At 44.2% G+C, this 18,858-nt stretch overlaps 1 protein-coding gene across 5 annotated transcripts in view; it reads left to right on the forward strand.

Moving 5' to 3' along the window:
• Positions 1 to 18,858, forward strand: part of MYO7A (myosin VIIA) — a 284,107-nt gene that overhangs the window by 126,036 nt on the left and 139,213 nt on the right. For all 5 annotated transcript variants that reach the window (XM_029602172.1, XM_029602173.1, XM_029602174.1 and 2 more), the window contains 2 exons: positions 4,362 to 4,497; positions 18,677 to 18,783. In XM_029602172.1, the coding sequence (XP_029458032.1) occupies positions 4,362 to 4,497; positions 18,677 to 18,783 (243 nt within the window). The remainder of the gene's footprint in view (positions 1 to 4,361; positions 4,498 to 18,676; positions 18,784 to 18,858) is intronic.

The following is an 18,858-nucleotide window of genomic DNA, read 5'->3' on the forward strand; positions in this document are numbered from 1 at the left end:
CCTGTAAAAGATTTTAAGGTCAGTAAGTCCAGTCCTCAAACCCCTAATAAACAGATGGGTGGTGACTAGAAGGTGTAGGAGGAACCAAAAAAAGAGCCCAGGAAAAAGAAAAGAAACAGATGCCAGTCCCAGTCACTGTCCATTCACCACAAAGGAAAAAAAACCCCATAAAAAGATAAAAAATAAAATAAAATAGTCTGAGTTCAAATGATGTTCAAACTAAAAATTGTTCACTTCAATTTAAAAAAAAGGGATCCAAGCAAGGATAGAGAAAATAAGAAACAGCATAAAAAAATATAAGAGTCAGAAAAATCATAGAGGTAGATCTTAAATAAGTACGCGCGCGCGTACTTTTGTTCGCGCAACCGGCACAAACAAAAGTACGCCGGATTTTATAAGATATGCGCGTATCTTATAAAATCCGGGGTCGGAGGGAACTTTCCTTCCGCGTCCCCCCACCTTCCCCTCCCTTCCCGTATCTACCTCACCCCCCAGCCCTACCTAAATCCCCCCCTACCTTTGTTGTGCAAGTTACGCCTGCTTGAAGCAGGCGTAACTTGCGCGCGCTGCCTTGGCATCCCCCGGCATAGGCCGCAGTGCCAGGGGACTTGGGACACCCTCCCGGCCCGCCCCCGAACCACCGCCACGCCCCCGGACCCGCCCCAGACCGCCCCTTTTACGAAGCCCCGGGACTTACGTGCGTCCCGGGGCTTTGTGCGCGCCGGCGGCCTATGCAAAATAGGCGAGCCGGCTCGTGAGTGCCCTGCACGCGTAAATCCAGCAGGATTTACGCGCACAGGGCTTTTAAATTCTAGCCAATAGTTTTCTTGTCCATTTTATTCCTCCTAGTTGCTCTTTTTCCTTCTGCACCACTATCCATACTCAACAACCCCTCCCTTTGAAGGGTAGGGTAAATGAAATGCAACTCCAGCATCCACTGGGCAAAGATACCAAAAATCCCCAGGTCCAAAAAAATGTTTTCAAGATCAAATCAGGTCTTCAGAATTCAACCAAACCCAGAGAATCCTACTGGAATGGCTACAGTCCCAATCTTCTCTTCACCCTTGTCTTCAACTTTCAGCTTGGGCCAAAAAATCAAGGACCCAGCCTTTCTGGATACCGGGGGCACACTCTTCCTTCCAGACTGGTCAAAAGTCCAACAATACTCTGGAGCAAAATCCTTTTCTCTTCCTTCTGATCACCAACCTCCAGGGATGAGGCTGTGACCATCCGCAAAGCTCCTACTCCTTCCGACAACTCTTCTCCATTCCTACTAACAACAACTCCTTCTGAGCATGTTTCAGGGGTGTATATATACGCCCCAGAAGCCTCCCACAAAAAGGTGAGGTTAATGCTAGGGGAAGATTTCAAAAAGACAAAAAAAAAAAAAGCCCTCCCACTGCCCATAATGGAAAAATAGAAGGGGAAATTGTTGGTGACTGGCAAGGCCGGGTCACACGTAATAGCAGTTCAATAAGCAAAACTGCTTAACAACAGGATGGAAGGACAAAAACCATCCCTCAAGATACAGACCGAAAATTCTAGCAGGAATTTGACTGTGGTGAAGAAGGGCTTTCAGAGGTTTACGAAACCTTTAATCATTTCTCTCTAAGCAGAGTTCCTTTGAGAGGGAGTTCCATAATAACAGAATAGCATCTGCAAACATTTGGGCTCCAGTTTAGGCTCATCTGAACTTCCTGGGAAAAGGAAGACACAAGCAGATACCTTTCCCTGACCCGAGACTACCTTCAGTCTATCCGCCAAATCAGCTTGGTCCCATATCACGCAGAGCCCTAAAAATCAAACAGAGAAATCTTGAACTTGGTTCTGGATGGTGTGGGAAGCCACTGAAGGTCAGCTAAACCGGGAGACATATGTTCTCGATAAGGGGTACCACAGACCAGCCCCGCCACGTGGCACTTTGAATCAACTGTGAAGGATGTAAACTTTTCACTGGGAGACCCAGCGCCAAACGGCTACAACAACCAGTTCTGGAGAGCACTAAAGATTGCACCACCCTCTTAAGCTGTAGATAGGAAGAAAAGGTTTAAGATGTCCAGTCAGGCAGAGTGCATGTCAGGCATTTTTTTTTAACTGTTAATGCGCTTCTCCAGATTGAAACATAAGACATAAAAACGAATGGGGTCCCATTCACAATAGGCTGAGCATTTAAAGCTGTGGCATCTGATTTACTGATCCAAAGGATCTCTGATTATCAGGATTAAGAGATGACTTAACTTCATCCAGCATGAAATTTCTGGTAATAAGCACCTATTACCAATCAAAAGAAAACTGAAGAAAATCATCCAGTTAAGAAGAGTAAAGCTGCAAATCAACAGTACAACACAGAAAACTACATCCATAAGACCTTATGATTTCCAAAAGAGGGTGAAGATATATATTAAATAGAGTGAGTGATAAAATTGCTCCTAGGGGTACACCACAGTTCAGTTTAGCAGGAGCAAAAGTCCTGTTATTCCAAATGACAGAATGGTCTAATATGATTTAAAAAAAAAAAAAAGAACAAAACAAAAAACCAGAACAAAACAAAACAGTGAAACGAATTGTGCAATCCCACTTCTGATACCTCTGTCACTCAGTCTTGATAGCATGATCTCATGATCAGTGATGTCAAAGGTGGTTGCCAATAAGGAATTGTCTTGATTGGGTATTGATCTGCTTTGAAGCTTGCATCCTTAATGTTGGTAATTTTCCTTGTAGTTTGCCATTCCCCATGGCTTTTTCTGTCGTCGTCCCCCCCCTATATATTGGGGTCTAATATTAGTATTATACTTTGGTGCACTTATTTTCTTTTTATAATTACTTCCTTATAATGTTTTGTATTAGCCATGTATATTGCCTTCTTTTCTTTGTCAAATATATTTTATTTTATATTTGATTTAAAGTTATAAATAAAAAAGGTGGCGGTTAAGTCCAGCAGAATCAACTTACCTGTATTTTTGACTCTCTTCCAAGTCTTTCCACCATCTGTGGTTCTGGGCCTTCGCTCTCTTTCTTCCAGTTACCTTCAGTCCCTTTCTAAAGTTTGTCCCTGTTTTCCAAGGTTCTCCCTCTATGCTCTCTTTCTCAGCTTTTAAAAAAAAATTGTATTTTAGAGCCGTCAGTTTGCTCCTGGTCCTTTGGGTTGCCAGCTCAGTTGGAGTTGGCCTCTGTTGGGTCATGGTTAAAGGAGCTTTCTCTGGCAAGTATCCAGAGTATCTGCGCCTATATTTATAACCTGCCGTAGCCCAGCCATTGCTAGTCCTTGACTGGGAGTATAGACCCCAATTCCATTCAGCACCCAGCACACTTGCACCCTAGTTCCAGCCAGTAGGAGTCACCATTGAAGAATGCCTGGGGCCCTTTCCTTCCTTGAAGCTGTGAATGCCTCCTCTGCCAGGCCCAGAAATTGTACCCTGGTTTTCCACGCAGCAGAAGTAATCAGGCAGGCTCCTTTTTAAATTATTATAACTTGTAACTACTGCCATCATACGTCACCAGCATTACTTCATTTTCACCACCACTTTCCAACAAACTACCGTTTCCAGTTCCTGTCTTTCTCTCTTATTCCTCTGGCACCTCCAAACTCACTTTTCCCATGTAGTACGTAATTCCAGTAGCTGTGTTGGGTCTTGCAGAAAACTGGAATCATTGTGCGTGATGATAGCTTTTATAAAGCAGCAAAGGAGATGAAGAGGGATCTATGAGGTTCTTGCAAGCTCATGCACTACAATATGGGGTACATTTAAATAAAAAGCGCGAGCACGTACTTTTGTTCGCACACCAGGCGCAAACAAAAGTACGCCAGATTTCAATAGATATACACGGCTAAAATCCGGGGTCGGTGCGCGTGCAAGGTGCACATTTGTGCACCTTGCACGCGCCGAGCCCTGTGCGCGCTGCCCATTCCCTCCGCCTCCCCCACCTTCCCTTCCCTTCCCCTACCTAACCCTCCCCGCCAGCCCTATCTAAACCCCCCCTACCTTTATCGCAAAAGTTACGCCTGCTTGAGGCAGGCATAACTCGCGCGCGCCGGTGGCCCACTGGCGCGCCATCAGCCGACTCGGAGGCTGGACCCGAGGCCTCGGCCATGCCCCCGGAACACCCTGAACGTCGCTCCGCTCCGCCCCCGACACGCCCCCCCCCTAGCAAAACCCCGGGACTTACGCGCGTCTTGGGGCTTGCGCGCGCCGCCGAGCCTATGCAAAATAGGCTTGGCGCGTGCAGGGTTTTTTTTAAGGGTTACGCGCATAACGTATGTGCGTAACCCTTGTCAGATGACATAATAAAAAGGACATGTAACGTTCAGTTGAACATTACATTTTAATTAAATATTGAATGAACTGGATTTTTCTTTGCAGGGTACAGATACTACGATGCTGAATAAGCTCAACTCACAGCACAAGGTAAACACCAACTATATTCCTCCGAAGAACAACCATGAAACTCAGTTCGGAATATACCACTTTGCTGGAGTGGTCTACTATGAAACAAAAGGTATTTGATATCGACAGGGTTGGATTTACATTGTTTGGGTGTGACAAAAGTAGTAGCCCTTGGCGAGCTCTGATTTATATTTTCTAGTGCTAAGTGTTGGGATTTTTTTTTATGATTGCATTTGATGTTTTAGTGTTATTTTATATGGATGTGTTGTGATTGTTGTTAATCGTGTAACTGTAACCCGCTTAGTACGACAGGTTCGCTATAAGCGGGACGTAAATGTTTTAAAATAAATGCATAAATGGATCATGGAGTTGCAGTGGATGTTGCCTTTCTGGGCTTCAGTGTGGCTTCTGACACTGTTCTGCAGGGAAGACTGGATGGTATGGCAGAAAGCTGCAAGTTGGGTGAGGAACAGGTTCAGGGGGCAGGATGCAGAGAGAGGTGGTCGACGGATTCTGTTCTGGTGAGGGCAAAGTGACTAGCGAGGTACCCTAGGGACTGTGTTTTGTTTTGTTTTTCGATACCTTTATTAGGATTGGGAAAAATAGGCTCTTTGCAGAGGATACAAAACTTTGCAACAGAGTAGACAAGCTAGAAAGGGTGAAAAAAAATGAAAGGGAACTTGGGGAAAAAAGCTTGGCAGATGGATCAACAGTTTGGAAAATCGTTACAGTACTAAAAAGTGTAAAATCATATGTCTTGGATTCAAAAAGCCATTGGCCGCATATCAATTAGAAGAACTGGAAATTGTCACAAAAAGATCAAGATCTAGGAGTCATCATCTCAGGTGACCTCGGGGTAACCAGTGAATGTAATAAAGCAGCTGGGAACGCTGATAGTAACTTTTAGGTTGTTTAGCACATTAAGACACTGAGAGATGGAATTTTTAGGATGAGCCCCTGATACAAAAACATGAAACTCAGACCATGTCAGGCTTTCTTATTGCTTCCTTCCTTTTGCTTACAAAAGTGGATAACTAAGAAACATCACCACTAAAATACGATATAAGTATAATTTACCAGGGAGAGATTGTAATACTTTGGCTCAATAGCTCATGAAACTAAATTGCACACGGCATTATTTTATGTGCAGAAGAAAATTTTGGTTTTTTTTTTAAATGTGGTTCTTTACTTGGCTTTTGAGGTGACCTCTGAGTATAAACGTTCTCAGTTTATTTCCTCTAAACTGGCATTGTGCTGCGAGAGTCCCTCCCATACATTGTGTAATGTGTGAAAATCACCCTTCGCTACATTTTTTTTTTTGCTTTTTATTTTGTGGTTTTCAGGTGGCCTCTGGATTTGAGCATTTTTATTATTATAGTAATCCTGGGGGAATTCTGCAGAACAAATTAAACATTTTGCATTTTTGCATGTACGTATGTGTGATTGAGGGCAAAAGAGCACATGTATATGATTGAGAATGTATGTGTGAGAGCAATGGCGTGTGTTTGTGTGTATATTTATTTATTTAGCATTTTTCTATACCGACTTTCCAATAACAAAATTATTGATCAATTCGGTTTACATTTTAAACAATAACAACAATGACAAGTAAATGTCTTACAATGAACAGGTCGAATTAACTTGGATTAAGATATATGGGGGTAATAACATAATTAACATGAGCGGTGCCTAATATAGGCTAGAGGCTGGGTTTTAATGATAGACTGCCAAAGATAATAGTCTGCCAAAGATAATAGACTGCCAAAGATCATGTGATTTCTAGAGAAGATCTATATAGTTCTCTAGCGTGTTACCACTGAGGGGATATTGGCAGGGATATTTCGCAGGTTGATGTTATGGGAAAGCTTGGTTGAATAACCAAGTCTTGAGTCTTTTTTTAAATGTAGTGGAGCATTGCAGTGATCTGAGCTCTGATGGGAGAGAGTTCCAGAGTTTAGGCCCAGCTGTGGAGAAAGCTCTTTTACTTAATGCTGACTTCATCGGTGGAATTTGAAGGTTGTTTTTGTAGGCTTGTCTCACTGGTCTGGAAGATGTGTGGAGTTGGAGAGGGAATGTGAGCTCGAGTGGTGCCAGGTTGTGTATTGCCTTGTGGGTTAGTGAGAGCACTTTGAATAGTATTCTGAATTTGACGGGAAGCCAGTGTAGGCTTTTTAAGATGGGTGAGATGTGGTCTCTTTTGTTGGACTTGGTTAAGATCCTCGCTGCAGCGTTCTGCAGCATCTGTAGCGGTTTTATGGCGTTTGCAGGTAGACCCAGTAGAAGTGAGTTGCAGTAGTCTATTTTCGTGAGAATGATTGCTTGTAGCACTAATCGGAAGTCTTTGAAATGTAGGAGTGGTCTCAGTCTTTTTAAGACTTGTAATTTGAAGAATCCATCCTTTACGATGTTATTTATGAGTGATCTATAATTCATTTGGTTATCAAGTATAACTCCTAGATTTCTGACTTGTGGGGTTATTGTTAGTTGAGTTGACATGATGGTACTTGGAAGTGTGTAGGTTCCGTTTTGGGAAATGAGGAGGTATTCTGTTTTGTTTTGATTAAGGATCAAGTTGAGGTTAGTGAGTAAGTTGTTGATGGCTTGTTGGCAAGAGTTCCAGAAGTCCAGAGTTTTTTGGAGAGATTCAGTAATTGGAATCAGTATCTGAACATCGTCTGCATATAAGTAGTGGACGAGATTCAGGTTGATGAGGAGCTGGCAGAGTGGCAGAAGGTAAATATTGAATAAGGTTGGAGAGAGTGATGATCCTTGTGGGACTCCTAAGTTGCAGGTGACTGGTTGAGATTCTTCCTTGTTGATCTTGACCTTATACTGTCTGTTCTGTAGGAACGATTTGAACCAGTTGAGGGCCTCATCTCTGATGCCAATTTCTGCCAGGCGATCTATTAATGTGTTGTGATTGACCGTGTCAAAAGCTGCTGTTAGATCTAGGAGGATGAGAAGACACGGTTGTCTGTTTTCAAGTTTAAGTAATATAGAGTCCGTTAATGAGATTAGGAGGGTTTCGGTGCTTCGAGATTGGCGGAAACCGAACTGCGATGGGGAAAGAATTTTGTGGTCGTTTAGGTATTCTGTTAGTTGTTTGTTTGCAACTCGTTCCAAGATTTTTGCGATGAATGGTAGATTAGCTATTGGGCGAAAATTGGCTGGGTTTTCAGGAGAAAGATTAGGTTTTTTTATGAGTGGTTTTATGATTGCCATTTTTAGTGGGTCAGGTACAATCCCGTGAGAGAAGGAGCAATTTATGATTTGTGCGATGGGCTTGGATATGATTTTAGCACAAGAGATGAGGAGATTGGTGGGTATGGTATCCTGAGGGTGAGAAGAAGGTTTGAGCTTTTTTAGGATATTTTCGATCTCTAAGGATGAGGTCGGTTCGAACTCCTTAAGGCTAGCCTTTTGTGATGAGACTGAAGCTCGAGGTATTACTGGCGTAGTGTAATTATTATTGTTATTATTAATGGACTGAGTTAGTAGATTTGGTATCTTGTTTTTGAAGTAGGTTGCCAGTTCTTCTGCTTTGCTTGCTGCTTTATCATCTGGTATGGATGTTGGTAGGGGTTTAGTGAGGGATGAGACCAGAGAAAAAAGCGCTCTAGGGTCGAAAATGAAGTGGTGGATTTTTTGTGAGTAAAAGTCTCTTTTTGCTTGGAGGATGGATATTCTGTAATGGTGCATCATGGTTTTGAATGCTGTGATGTTGGTGTATGTTGGGTTTTTCCGCCAGTGTTGTTCTTTTTTTCTGAGATCCTGTTTTAAGGATTTTAGTTTTGGTGTGTACCAAGGTTTTCTGTTGTCCTTGTTTGCTTGAGGAGCTTTGGTAATAGTTGGGCATGTAGTATCGGCCACTTTTTTGGTAATGTTGTTCCAGGACAAAATGGCTGAGTCCGCGTTAGTAAGGTCCAGTTGGTTAAGTTCATCCGATAGGCTGTTGCTGAGAATTTCCTGGCTGCACATTTTTTTGAATTGGATTGTGTTATTCTGCTTTTCTGGGAGTGTAGGTAGGTTTATCTTTAGTGTTGTGTTGATCATCTTATAGTCCGACCAGGGAACTGGAAAGCATGTAGGGTGAGAGGAAAGAGTAAGTTCCTGGTTAATGAAAATGAGGTCCAACGTATGACCAGCTTTGTGGGTGGGTTCCTTAATTATTTGTTTGAAACCCATGCAGTTTAGTGTGCTTAGGAGAGTTTCACAGCTGTGAGAATGGGGAGATACATCCACATGGAGGTTGAAGTCCCCCAATAGTATCGCTGGTGTGTCGGCGTTGATGTGTTTTACTATATTTTCGATCAAAGGTGATGGATCGGTTTCGAGGTATCCTGGGGTGGCGTATGTAAGCCCGATTTGAAGGTGAGAGGATTTAAATACGGCAAATTCTAGAGAATGTGAAGATATTGAAGTTTGTAGTGATATTCCTAGTGTTTTTTTTTGCTGCCAGAAGAAGACCTCCTCCTCGTTTTTTGAGTCTGGGGATTGAGAATATGTTGTACGAGTGAGTAGGGAGTTGGTTGATTGTAGCGATGTCTTCTGGTTTTAACCAGGTTTCAGTGATTGCAAATATGTCTGTGTTTGCTTCCAGCAGATAGTCATGAAGCAGGTGAGTTTTCTTAGTCAAAGACTGTGCGTTCAGCAGTGATAAGGTGAAAAGTGACAGTCCCAGTAGTTGGTTTAAAGGTGAGATGACAATAGGGATGAGTCTTTTTTGTAAAGAGTGTGGTAAGGCTTGTTTTTTTGCTGATGGTCTCTTGAGGTTGTGGATGATGGGGATGGATGAGATCGCCATGATTGGTTTCGTAACTGAGCGCTGGATGGTTGCTAATTGAGTGAGCGCTGGATGGTTGCTAGTTGAGTGAGCGCTGGGTGTTGCTAGTTGAGTGAACGCTGGATGTTGCTAGTTGAGTGAACGCTGGATGGTTGCTAGTTGAGTGAGCGCTGGGTGTTGCTAGTTGAGTGAGCGCTGGATGTTGCTAGTTGAATGAGCGTTGGATGGTTGCTAGTTGAGTGAGCGCTGGGTGTTGCTAGTTGAGTGAGCGCTGGATGGTTGCTAGTTGAGTGAGCGCTGGGTGTTGCTAGTTGAGTGAGCGCTGGATGTTGCTAGTTGAGTGAGCGCTGGATGGTTGCTAGTTGAGTGAGCGCTGGGTGTTGCTAGTTGAGTGAGCGCTGGATGTTGCTAGTTGAGTGAGCGCTGGATGGTAAAGTGCAGACTGGGCACTGGGTGAGATCTGGATGGCTGCTTACTAAATGAGCGCTGCCATGGCTCACCGAGATGAGTCGGAGTAAGAAAGAGTTACTGGAATTCTTTGGATAGATTTGGTTTAGGGGCCTCACAATGCAGGCACAGGTGCTGCTGTTCTAAGGCGTGTTAGAGATATTAGTCTTTTGCCTGGGAGAAATAGAGGCTGACTGCTATAGGGATAGGCCCTGGGGCACTCCAAGGGGCTACACTAAGGGGCACACAAAGGGGCAAGCCCCTTTGTCGCGCTCCTTCGGCGTGCGGCGTTCGGCGCGCGGCGCTGGGCTGGATAATGATTTAAAACCCCTCAAGGGCTGGCTCCTATTGGAGGAGCTGTATCGGTGGGCGGAACTTTTATTCGCTCACCTCGGGGCCTCGCGAGAGGCTTGTCCCTGGTCCACCTCCCCCTATATGATTGAGCATGTAATAGAATGAATGAGTGTGCATGATTATGCATGTGTGAGAGCAAACGAGACTGTGTGTATGTATGAGCATGTGCGAGAGAGAATGAGCTTGTGTGTGTGTGTATGACTGAGCATGTGAGAGAGTGAATGAGTGTGTGTGTGTGTGTGTGTGTGAGATTGAGCATAAAAGATAGTGAGAAATTGAATGAGCATGTTTGTGTGAGTGTATGACAGAATGTGTGAGACAGAACAAGCATTTGCATGTGTGTATGACTGAGCATGTGAGAGAATGAATAAGCGTGTGTGTGTTAGAGAGAAAGGAGAAAGTTTGTGTGCAACAATCCCCTCCCTTCTCCCAGTTAATCTGCGACAATCTCAGGGCATCTGGAAATTCAAAAGTTCACAGGTTTGGAAATCAAGAGATTTTGAAATTCTTATTAGTTTTAATTATAGGATGTTATTTGATGTATCGGCTGTTTTGAAATATTTTATTGCCATTTGGAAAAATTTATATGAGTTTTTAATTATTGGATGCTGCTCTGTTCATCAGCTGTTAGGAAATATTTTTTACTATGGTTTTTCTATTATGATTGATGGTTTATATTTATTGATTTTGTTTGATGTTTCATAAAGACTGGTGATGTTTCTGTTTTTCCTTTGTTGCACTACATACAGGGTCTGGCTTGTTGCAGTTTCCAGTTCAGATTTTCTCTGCATGTCTTTATTTATACTTTTTATGGTCTCTTTATTCTGCATTCAGTGAGGGTCTGTCTGAGTTCTACACATGTTACCGAGGTGAGGTATTTCTGTGTAGGGATTTATAGCACACCGGCTTATTTTCTTCTCCTAAAAGGAGGTGTTTTGGCGTTTTATGACCTGGTGTAATATTTGCAGTGTTGCCTTTTCATAGATTGGTTTCTTACTGTTTGAATGCCGGCAGTTAATGCTGTTTTGAAACTGATGATTTACTATATTGAAATTGTGATTCACTTTACTCATGGCTTTCCCAGGACCAAGCTCACACCAAAAATGTGTTAACATAGGCCTAATACCGTATGGGTTCCAAGTGTTTTGTTTTTTTTACTTTTTTTGTAGGGTTTTCTGGTTGGCACCACAGGAGTGTATGTAAATATGACATTTATGTTATAAGTGAAATTTCAAGTCCTTTTTCATGTGAAATCTGTTATTATAAATGCATAATTTGTAATTGAGTGTGGGGAGGGCACGACCTGGGAGAAGGGGGGTGCATGTCTGTAAGCTTTACCTAGGGTGCCTAATACCCGTACACTAGGGAAGGGGGTAAGTTATGATTGGCTGGAAGATGAGAGAGAAGGAAGGAGAAAGAGGAAGATTTGGGGGTAAGGGGTTTTCAAGAGCAAGGATTCAGCTGTTCAGGGGATAGACAAGGGGGCCAGAGAGCTGGAGATGGTAAAAGGAGCAACTCAATGAGGAGGAGAGAGTTGGCGAGGTGTAGGATTGGCACAGGAAACTGGAGGGAGAGAAGGGGGATGAAATGTAGAAGAGTGGATAGAGAGGCAGAGATAAAGAGAATGAAGAAAAGAGAAAGACCAATATTAGACAAAGGCGTAGGGAAGGAACTGAAGAAGACAGGAGAAGATGAAATAGAAAATGAACAGGAGACCCTGTAAAGGAGTTAGGAAACCAACAAGAAGAAAGCAGTGTAAAGAGATGAAGACCAAAGTGATTAGGAAAATCAAACATCCAGCCAGCCAGAGTGAAAAAAAAAGCATTTAATCTTCATTTTAGTGACTGGAATATATCAGCTTTGGGAATGTGCGGCTCATGATATCTTTTGTTGTGCACTACAGGAGGAAATGTATTTCTGTTTCTCTTTCTCTGGCGTTGCATGGCATGCGGAGTCTGGCTTCTTGGGGTTTCCAGTTCAGTTTTTGAATAAAGGCTCATGATGCCGCCAGGATTTCCTTACTGGATCCAAAAGAGCTGGAAGCCCAAAGGAGCAAGAGGAAAGTGCTGGGTCAAAATAAAAATCAAAGCCCCCAACATGTAGCAGAGTCTCCCACTCGTGGTGTTTTATGTTGTGTTCAGGGTGAAGGTGCACTTTTTCACTTGGCCATAGGTACCTAATGGCCTGGCTGCGGCTCTGCTTGGTGCCCTGATAAAAGACTCTCTGGCGGTAATGTTTCTGCTACATATGTCCCAATGGAAATGATAAAGTAAGAGTATGATGAAATAATTTATTTGGAATCACAGCAGGGGCTGCGTCGGGAGGGACAGCGAAGGTATAATCCACCTTAAATCTACAAAAAGCATGTTGTAAATCAGGACAGTAAAGACAGCATTTACAGCATCAATATACATACAATAAAAAATCCATACCATTGTGAACATTTAAATCTGCATGAAGCCTCTACTTGCAATAAAATAAAAAACTACACACTTTATCGGTTTAGAGGCCGTGAACACAAAATCTTGTTATACGCTGACAATTTGCTGATATATTTAACTGATTTGCAGTCTTCAGGGCCAGCATCGTTGGACGTGTTGTCTGGAATGGGTAAATGTGAATCGGTTTTTTACTCTTTCGGATAATAGAAGGACTAGGGGGCAATCCATGAAGTTAGCAAGTATTTATTTATTTATTTATTTATTTATTTATAACTTTTCTATACCAAAGTTCAAATAACAGAGTTAATTATCACTCCGATTTACATTGCAACCATAAAAAAACAGTGACAAAGTTGTCTTACATAGAACAGGGGGAGAGAAAAACTTGGATACAGCTTAAGCATGGGGAGAAACGTGTCAAAACTGGTAAGAACTGATAAGAGTTGGCTTTTTGGGGTAACAAGGTATTCCGAGGGAGGGGGTAGGAATGAGGGATTGGAAGGGGGGTTGGAAGGTGGGGGGGGGGAGGGTAGCGGAGGGTTACCATAGATTTAATGAAACTAATATACATATATTAAATAGCTTAGTCAGCGGAAGAAAAAGTGCTTAGGCATCTGAGCTTAGGAAGAGAAGGTCCGTGGAGGATGAGGCAAGGACGAGTGTTATGGGAAGGCTTGTCTGAATAGTAGCGTCTTAAGTCTCTTCTTGAATGTAATTGGGCATTGTTCCAACCTAAGGTCCGGTGGGAGCAGGTTCCACTGTTTGGGGCCTGCGGTGGAACAGGCTCTTTTACTAAAGGAGGTTTTGAATGTATGTGTTCTAAGAGTCCCTCTTTGCGCTAATCTCAGAGGACGGGTTGAAGTATGAAGCTGCAGGGGGGTCGATAGGTCCAGAGGAGAGATGTTAAGAATGGCTTTGTGGGTGATTACTAAAAGCTTGTAGAGGATTCTGAATTTGACTGGGAGCCAATGGAGCTTCTTAAGGATCGGTGTTATGTGGTCCCTTTTGTTTGACTTTGTAAGAATCCTTGCAGTTGCATTCTGCAGTAACTGGAGAGGTTTAATGGAGTTGTCTGGAAGGCCTTGAAGAAGAGCGTTGCAGTAATCGATTTTTGAAAAAATGATCGCTTGTAGGACAGACCTGAAATCTTGAAAATGAAGGAGGGGGTCTTAGTCTTTTTAATACTTGAAGTTTGAAGTAGCACTCCTTTATTGTGTTGTTAATGAAGCCTGTGAAGCTCAATTGAGTGTCCATGACTACCCCTTGGTTTCTGACTAACAGCTCGATACTGTAAGGCCACGGTAGAAACAGTGCGGCAGTGTCAGGCGCACCCTCGTTCCCCGCACGCACAGTTCTCTTCACTTAGCGCCCGATATTCTCTTCTAATTGCATGCAAATGCATGCCGCGGCTGCGAAGCCTTAGGCAAGCGTTAGGACCACGCAACCCATTTTACTGTATAGAGCGCCTATACAGTATCCTGGGTTCGCGGGCCTAACGCTTCACGGCCGCGCTGGTATCTGTTATTTCAAATGTCATTTCAAATGACATTTGAAATGACAGGTACCAGATGTTCCCCAATGCTCAGCAAACTTTCCCCCAGCCCCTGCTTACCTGCCCTGGCCCCGTCCGGTCTCCGGTGCAGCCCGTCCGGTCTCCTGCAGCCCCGTCCGGTCCCCTCCTCCCGAAGCAAAAAAAAAAACCAAAAAACCGAAAAAGTAGCAAGGCTCGGGCCTGCTACGGTAGTCCCTTCTCCTCTCCGTGCGATTCTCCTCCGTGCGATCCTCCCCTCCCCTCCTCTCCGTGCGATCCTCCCCTCCTCTCCGTGCGATCCTCCCCTCCCCTCCTCTCCGTGCGATCCTCCCCTCCCCTCCTCTCCATGCGATTCTCCTTTCCGTGCGATTCTCCCCTCCGTCCCTTCTCCCCTCTCCTCTCCGTGCGATTTCGGTAGTCCCGTGACTTGCTACAGTCACGGGACTACCGAAATCGCACGGGCATCCATTCCGGCGGGGGCCGTGCATTCAACCAGGCAGAGGCTCCCTCTGCCTGGATGAATGGCCGTGCGATTTCAGCGCTCAAGGCAGTCACGGTGACTGCCTTGAGCGCTGAAATCGCAAGGCCATTCCTTCACTGCCGTGCATTCATCCAGGCAGAGGGAGCCGGAGGCCGTTTTTGCCGCTGGCTCCCTCTGCCCGGATCCCGCCGCCCGTCTGAGACTATCACGTGTCCACCCGCCCCCGCCGCCGCCGCCGCTTGAAACAGGTGCCCACCCGCCCGCGGCCTAGATTTTACACGCGACCACTCGCTCCCCGGCTCCCGCCGCCGCCTGCCTGGACCCACGCGGCCCTCCGACAGGTATTTAAAAATTTTTATTTTTTTTTCTGACAGGTTTTTATGTGTCCCACAGCATTACATTTTCTCGATCATCTCTGTATCGCTTTTTTTTTTATTGTGTTTTATTGTGTTTCAGTATTTTAAGTGGTGTCGATGGGTTTGCTACAAGACTCACAGTCCTAACACCTACTAGGGGGAGGCGGTAAACTAACACGTTAAGGCTGCGGCAAAACAGCGGGTTACTAAGGAGATAATATCAGCGCCCGTTACAGTATCGGAGGGGAATAGCTAATTCCTTCATTATACAGCTAATTCGTTCATTTACACATCATCTACATGCTGGGTGCGGAAAGGGTTATGTGTCTATTTTAGGAAGCGCTAAGGACGCGTGAAACTGGAGATTGTATCGCTGGATGGCCTTACTCGTCTGTATTGTGCGCTCCCAGCACGTTACAGACGGGAAATCTTCAACCGCACGTTACTGCATCGACCTGTTTGGGAGAGATGGTTGGGAGCGTTGTAGGGGGTAGGTTGTTTAGAGAAAAGTTACCATCCTGTGTGATTAAGAGGAATTCGGTCTTGTTTGTGTTGAGAATCAGGTTAAGATTTGAAAGGAGGTTATTAATGGAGCATAGATAGGTGTTCCAACGACGTAAAGTACTGTCCAGAGAATCTATTATCGGTAGGAGGATTTAGACGTCGTCTGCATACACATAATGTGTTAATTTGAGCTCAGAGAGGAGTTTACAAAGCGGGAGTAGATAGATGTTAAATAATGTTGGTGATAACGACGAGCCTTGAGGGACTCCGAGGGTGGAACTGAATGGAAAAGATTCTTTGCTGTTGATCTTGACTCTGTAATATCTGTTCTGGAGGAAGGATTTAAACCAGTTTAAGGCTGTGTTTTTGATGCCGATGTCGGTTAATCTGTCAATGAGACAGTCGTGGTTAACAAGTAGCACATTTAAGACTAATTGGAGAAAATTCTTTTTCACTCAGCGCACAATTAAACTCTGGAATTTGTTGCCAGAGGATGTGGTTAGGGCAGTTAGTGTAGCAGGGTTTAAAAAAGGTTTGGATAAGTTCTTGGAGGAGAAGTCCATTACCTGCTATTAATTAAGCTCTCTTAGAGAATAGCCACTGCTATTACTAGCAACGGTAACATGGAATAAACTTAGTTTTTGGGTACTTGCCAGCTTCTTATGGCCTGGATTGGCCACTGCTGGAAACAGGATGCTGGGTTTGATGGACCCTTGGTCTGACCCAGTATGGCATGTTCTTGAGTTCTTATGTTATGTTCTTATGGGGAATTGTCGGACTACAAAGTAAATCTGGAAAAGTGTGAACTATTTTGGGTTGGTTCTCATGTCACTATTCCTACCTGTCTCTCGACCTTTCAGGTGGTGGTAGATGGCTTAAAATATTTGGTGGTTTTTATTCCCTTAGATCTCAGAGACCTTTACAAAACAAACCATAGTATGTTGATTGGTAAAATAAAACAGGACCTGCAGGGTTGGGAGTCCCTTTTAGTCCTTTATTGTTCCCGTATTCCGGGCGGATTAGCCGTGTTTGTAGCATTGTTAGAAAACATCGGTCTGTTTTGGCCCCCTTTGACTCCTTGTTTCATGTTCCACCGGAGTAGAAATCTCTGGGCATTTTTAGTTTCCTCGGAACTTGGATCTTCTGCCATCCAGTTTATCTTACATAGGTCATTCCCCTTGCGGCCGTTACACCACTTGTCCTCTTTCACGTTCTCTCACTTTGTCCACACACCCCGTTACCGGCAAACAATATTTGTTAGGATGCTCTTCTTCCTGCCTTTCTAAGGGGGTGGTTTGTGGGATTGGGAAACCCACCTACACCTTGAAGACCAGGATTTCTGAACAAATGTCTTGCCTCGGTTCCTCCCTTTTAGAAGCTCCCTTTATCTCCCATCGGTTAGGAAACTCACATGGGTTTTTGGACCTCTGTTTTTTCGTGATAGAGGTGGTCCCGCACCTTTGTAGGGGAGGTGATTTCTTTAGCATATCTGATTCGGTTCAAACAGAAACGGATCTATATATTCCAGTGATTGGCACCCGGCGGCTTGAACCAGTAGATTGACTGGACATTTTTTTCTGATTTTCTATGATGTTCTCTTAACATCTGTTACTTATGTTTGTTTTTAACTATTGGAATTGCCTGTCAGTTTTGATTCCTCCCTCAATACTGTTCTCGACTTTTTGATTGGCTGTCTGCCTTCTCTTATCCAATCGGTTTCTCTTCCATCATGTGAACAAGCCTCTGATTGGCTAGAGGAATTCTGGCATGATTCAGTCTCGGAGTTTGTTTTCCGATAAAGTGTGTAGATTTTGATTGTATTTATTTTTATTTATTTATTAAAATTTCTATACCGGTATTTGGTGGGTGCCGTCATATCGGTTTACAAAATGACATAAAAAGCATTTAAACTAAAAATCAAATTAAAAAACATTGTAGTGTAAGTAGAGGCTTTATGCTGCTTTAAAATGTTCACAGTGGTATGTATTTTTTATTGCATTTTTTATTATTTTTATATTGACGCTGTAGTGGCTGTCTTTTCTGTCTGTTCTGATATAAAACATGCTTTTTGTAGATTTAAAGTGGATTCTACCTTTGCTGTCCCTCCCGATTCAGCAGTGAGGGCAAAAAAACAGGATTAGCAGCCAATGTCCAAAAAAAAGGATTTCTTTATTGCAAGGTGACACGAGTATATGAAACACGGCCTGTGTCGGGGGCCCGACCTTTCTGTAAATTCTGCTGCCGTCTGAAGCCTCGAATAAACAAGCTTGCATTTTAGAACTGCTCTCCTGTGAACCATGTGGACAGTACCTTTGCAGTTCTCTGCACACAATCATTCCTGCAAATGTTATGTTGTATGTGTTGCTGTCGACGTCAGTGTTTGATTGGATAATCTATTTGCAACCACTTTAAAACTGAAATGATGCCCTTGTTTCTTTCCAAGGCCCTGCTTTGTGAGGTTAGGGCCCGCTGACGTAAGCAGAAGGCTAACCTGCCACCTAGTAAGGAGGCGGGATTCCCATCCTGAGAATAAATTCCCTAACGATGCCGCCGGTGGCTTAAGAGGTCGATATTTAAATGGTTTGTCCTGCTAAAAAGCAAGTTTAAACTGGGTAAATCTTAGCTGTTCAAAATGCCCCTTTCCTGGCTAAATTTATGTTTGTAAAGTTACTATGCGCACAAACTTAGCCAGGAAAGGAAACGGGCCCGATCGGGGCGTTCCCAAGGTGGGCTTTTTAAATGCAGCCGGGTGGCGTGATATTCGGTACTGCACAACGCCTACCCATGCAGAGTTTGTGTGGGTGCCCTAGCCGGATTCTCAGCGGCGCTTTCAGCCGGATAAAGATAACCGTGGGGGAAATTTACCCCCGTTATTGCTACCTACTCAGCGGGTAAATATCGACCTCTAAGCATTTTAACTGGCTAGATCCCTCTCTGTACCCCCCTCAGCATGGCTAACAGGACTTGCGGACTTTCACAATACACGTACTTGTGACCGGATTTCAATGAAGCATTTCCAAATGCACGCGTGTGGTTTTCCCCCCTGTTCCGCCACTTGGGGCGAAGCACGGCAGGAACTTTCGTAGGCGCCTGTCTTTAGCGAATTCCCAAAGGGAATCTACCCAGGTGGTTTCCCTTTTGAAAATTCGCCGCCAGATGCACGCTCGCTAAAGGGGCCGATGCCGCTGGTCGCCAGGCGGCTTACGGGAAGTCCACCCTTCAAATCTCGGGCATTGCCATGAGGTTTGCGGTTTCATAAGTTTTGAGGGCTTCCATCCGGCCTGAGTCTCAAAGTGAAAGCCTGCCGCCATTTCTTCAGGCGCCGTATTTAACAATAGCGATATCCGTCGCCCGATGATTCATGGCCCTCTCTCCTCGTCTTCCTTCCCCGCAGGGTTCCTGGAGAAAAACAGGGACACGCTTCACGGAGACATCATCCAGCTCGTCCACTCCTCCAAAAACAAGTTCATTAAGCAGATCTTCCAGGCTGACGTCGCTATGGTAACCCACAACACGCCTGCGCGTGCGCGCACACGCACACACGGGCACGCACGTGTGCTCACACCCTGGGAGTCG

This window comes from Rhinatrema bivittatum, chromosome 5 (assembly GCF_901001135.1).
Source record: "Rhinatrema bivittatum chromosome 5, aRhiBiv1.1, whole genome shotgun sequence".
In the NCBI taxonomy this organism is placed as follows: Eukaryota; Metazoa; Chordata; class Amphibia; order Gymnophiona; family Rhinatrematidae; genus Rhinatrema; species Rhinatrema bivittatum.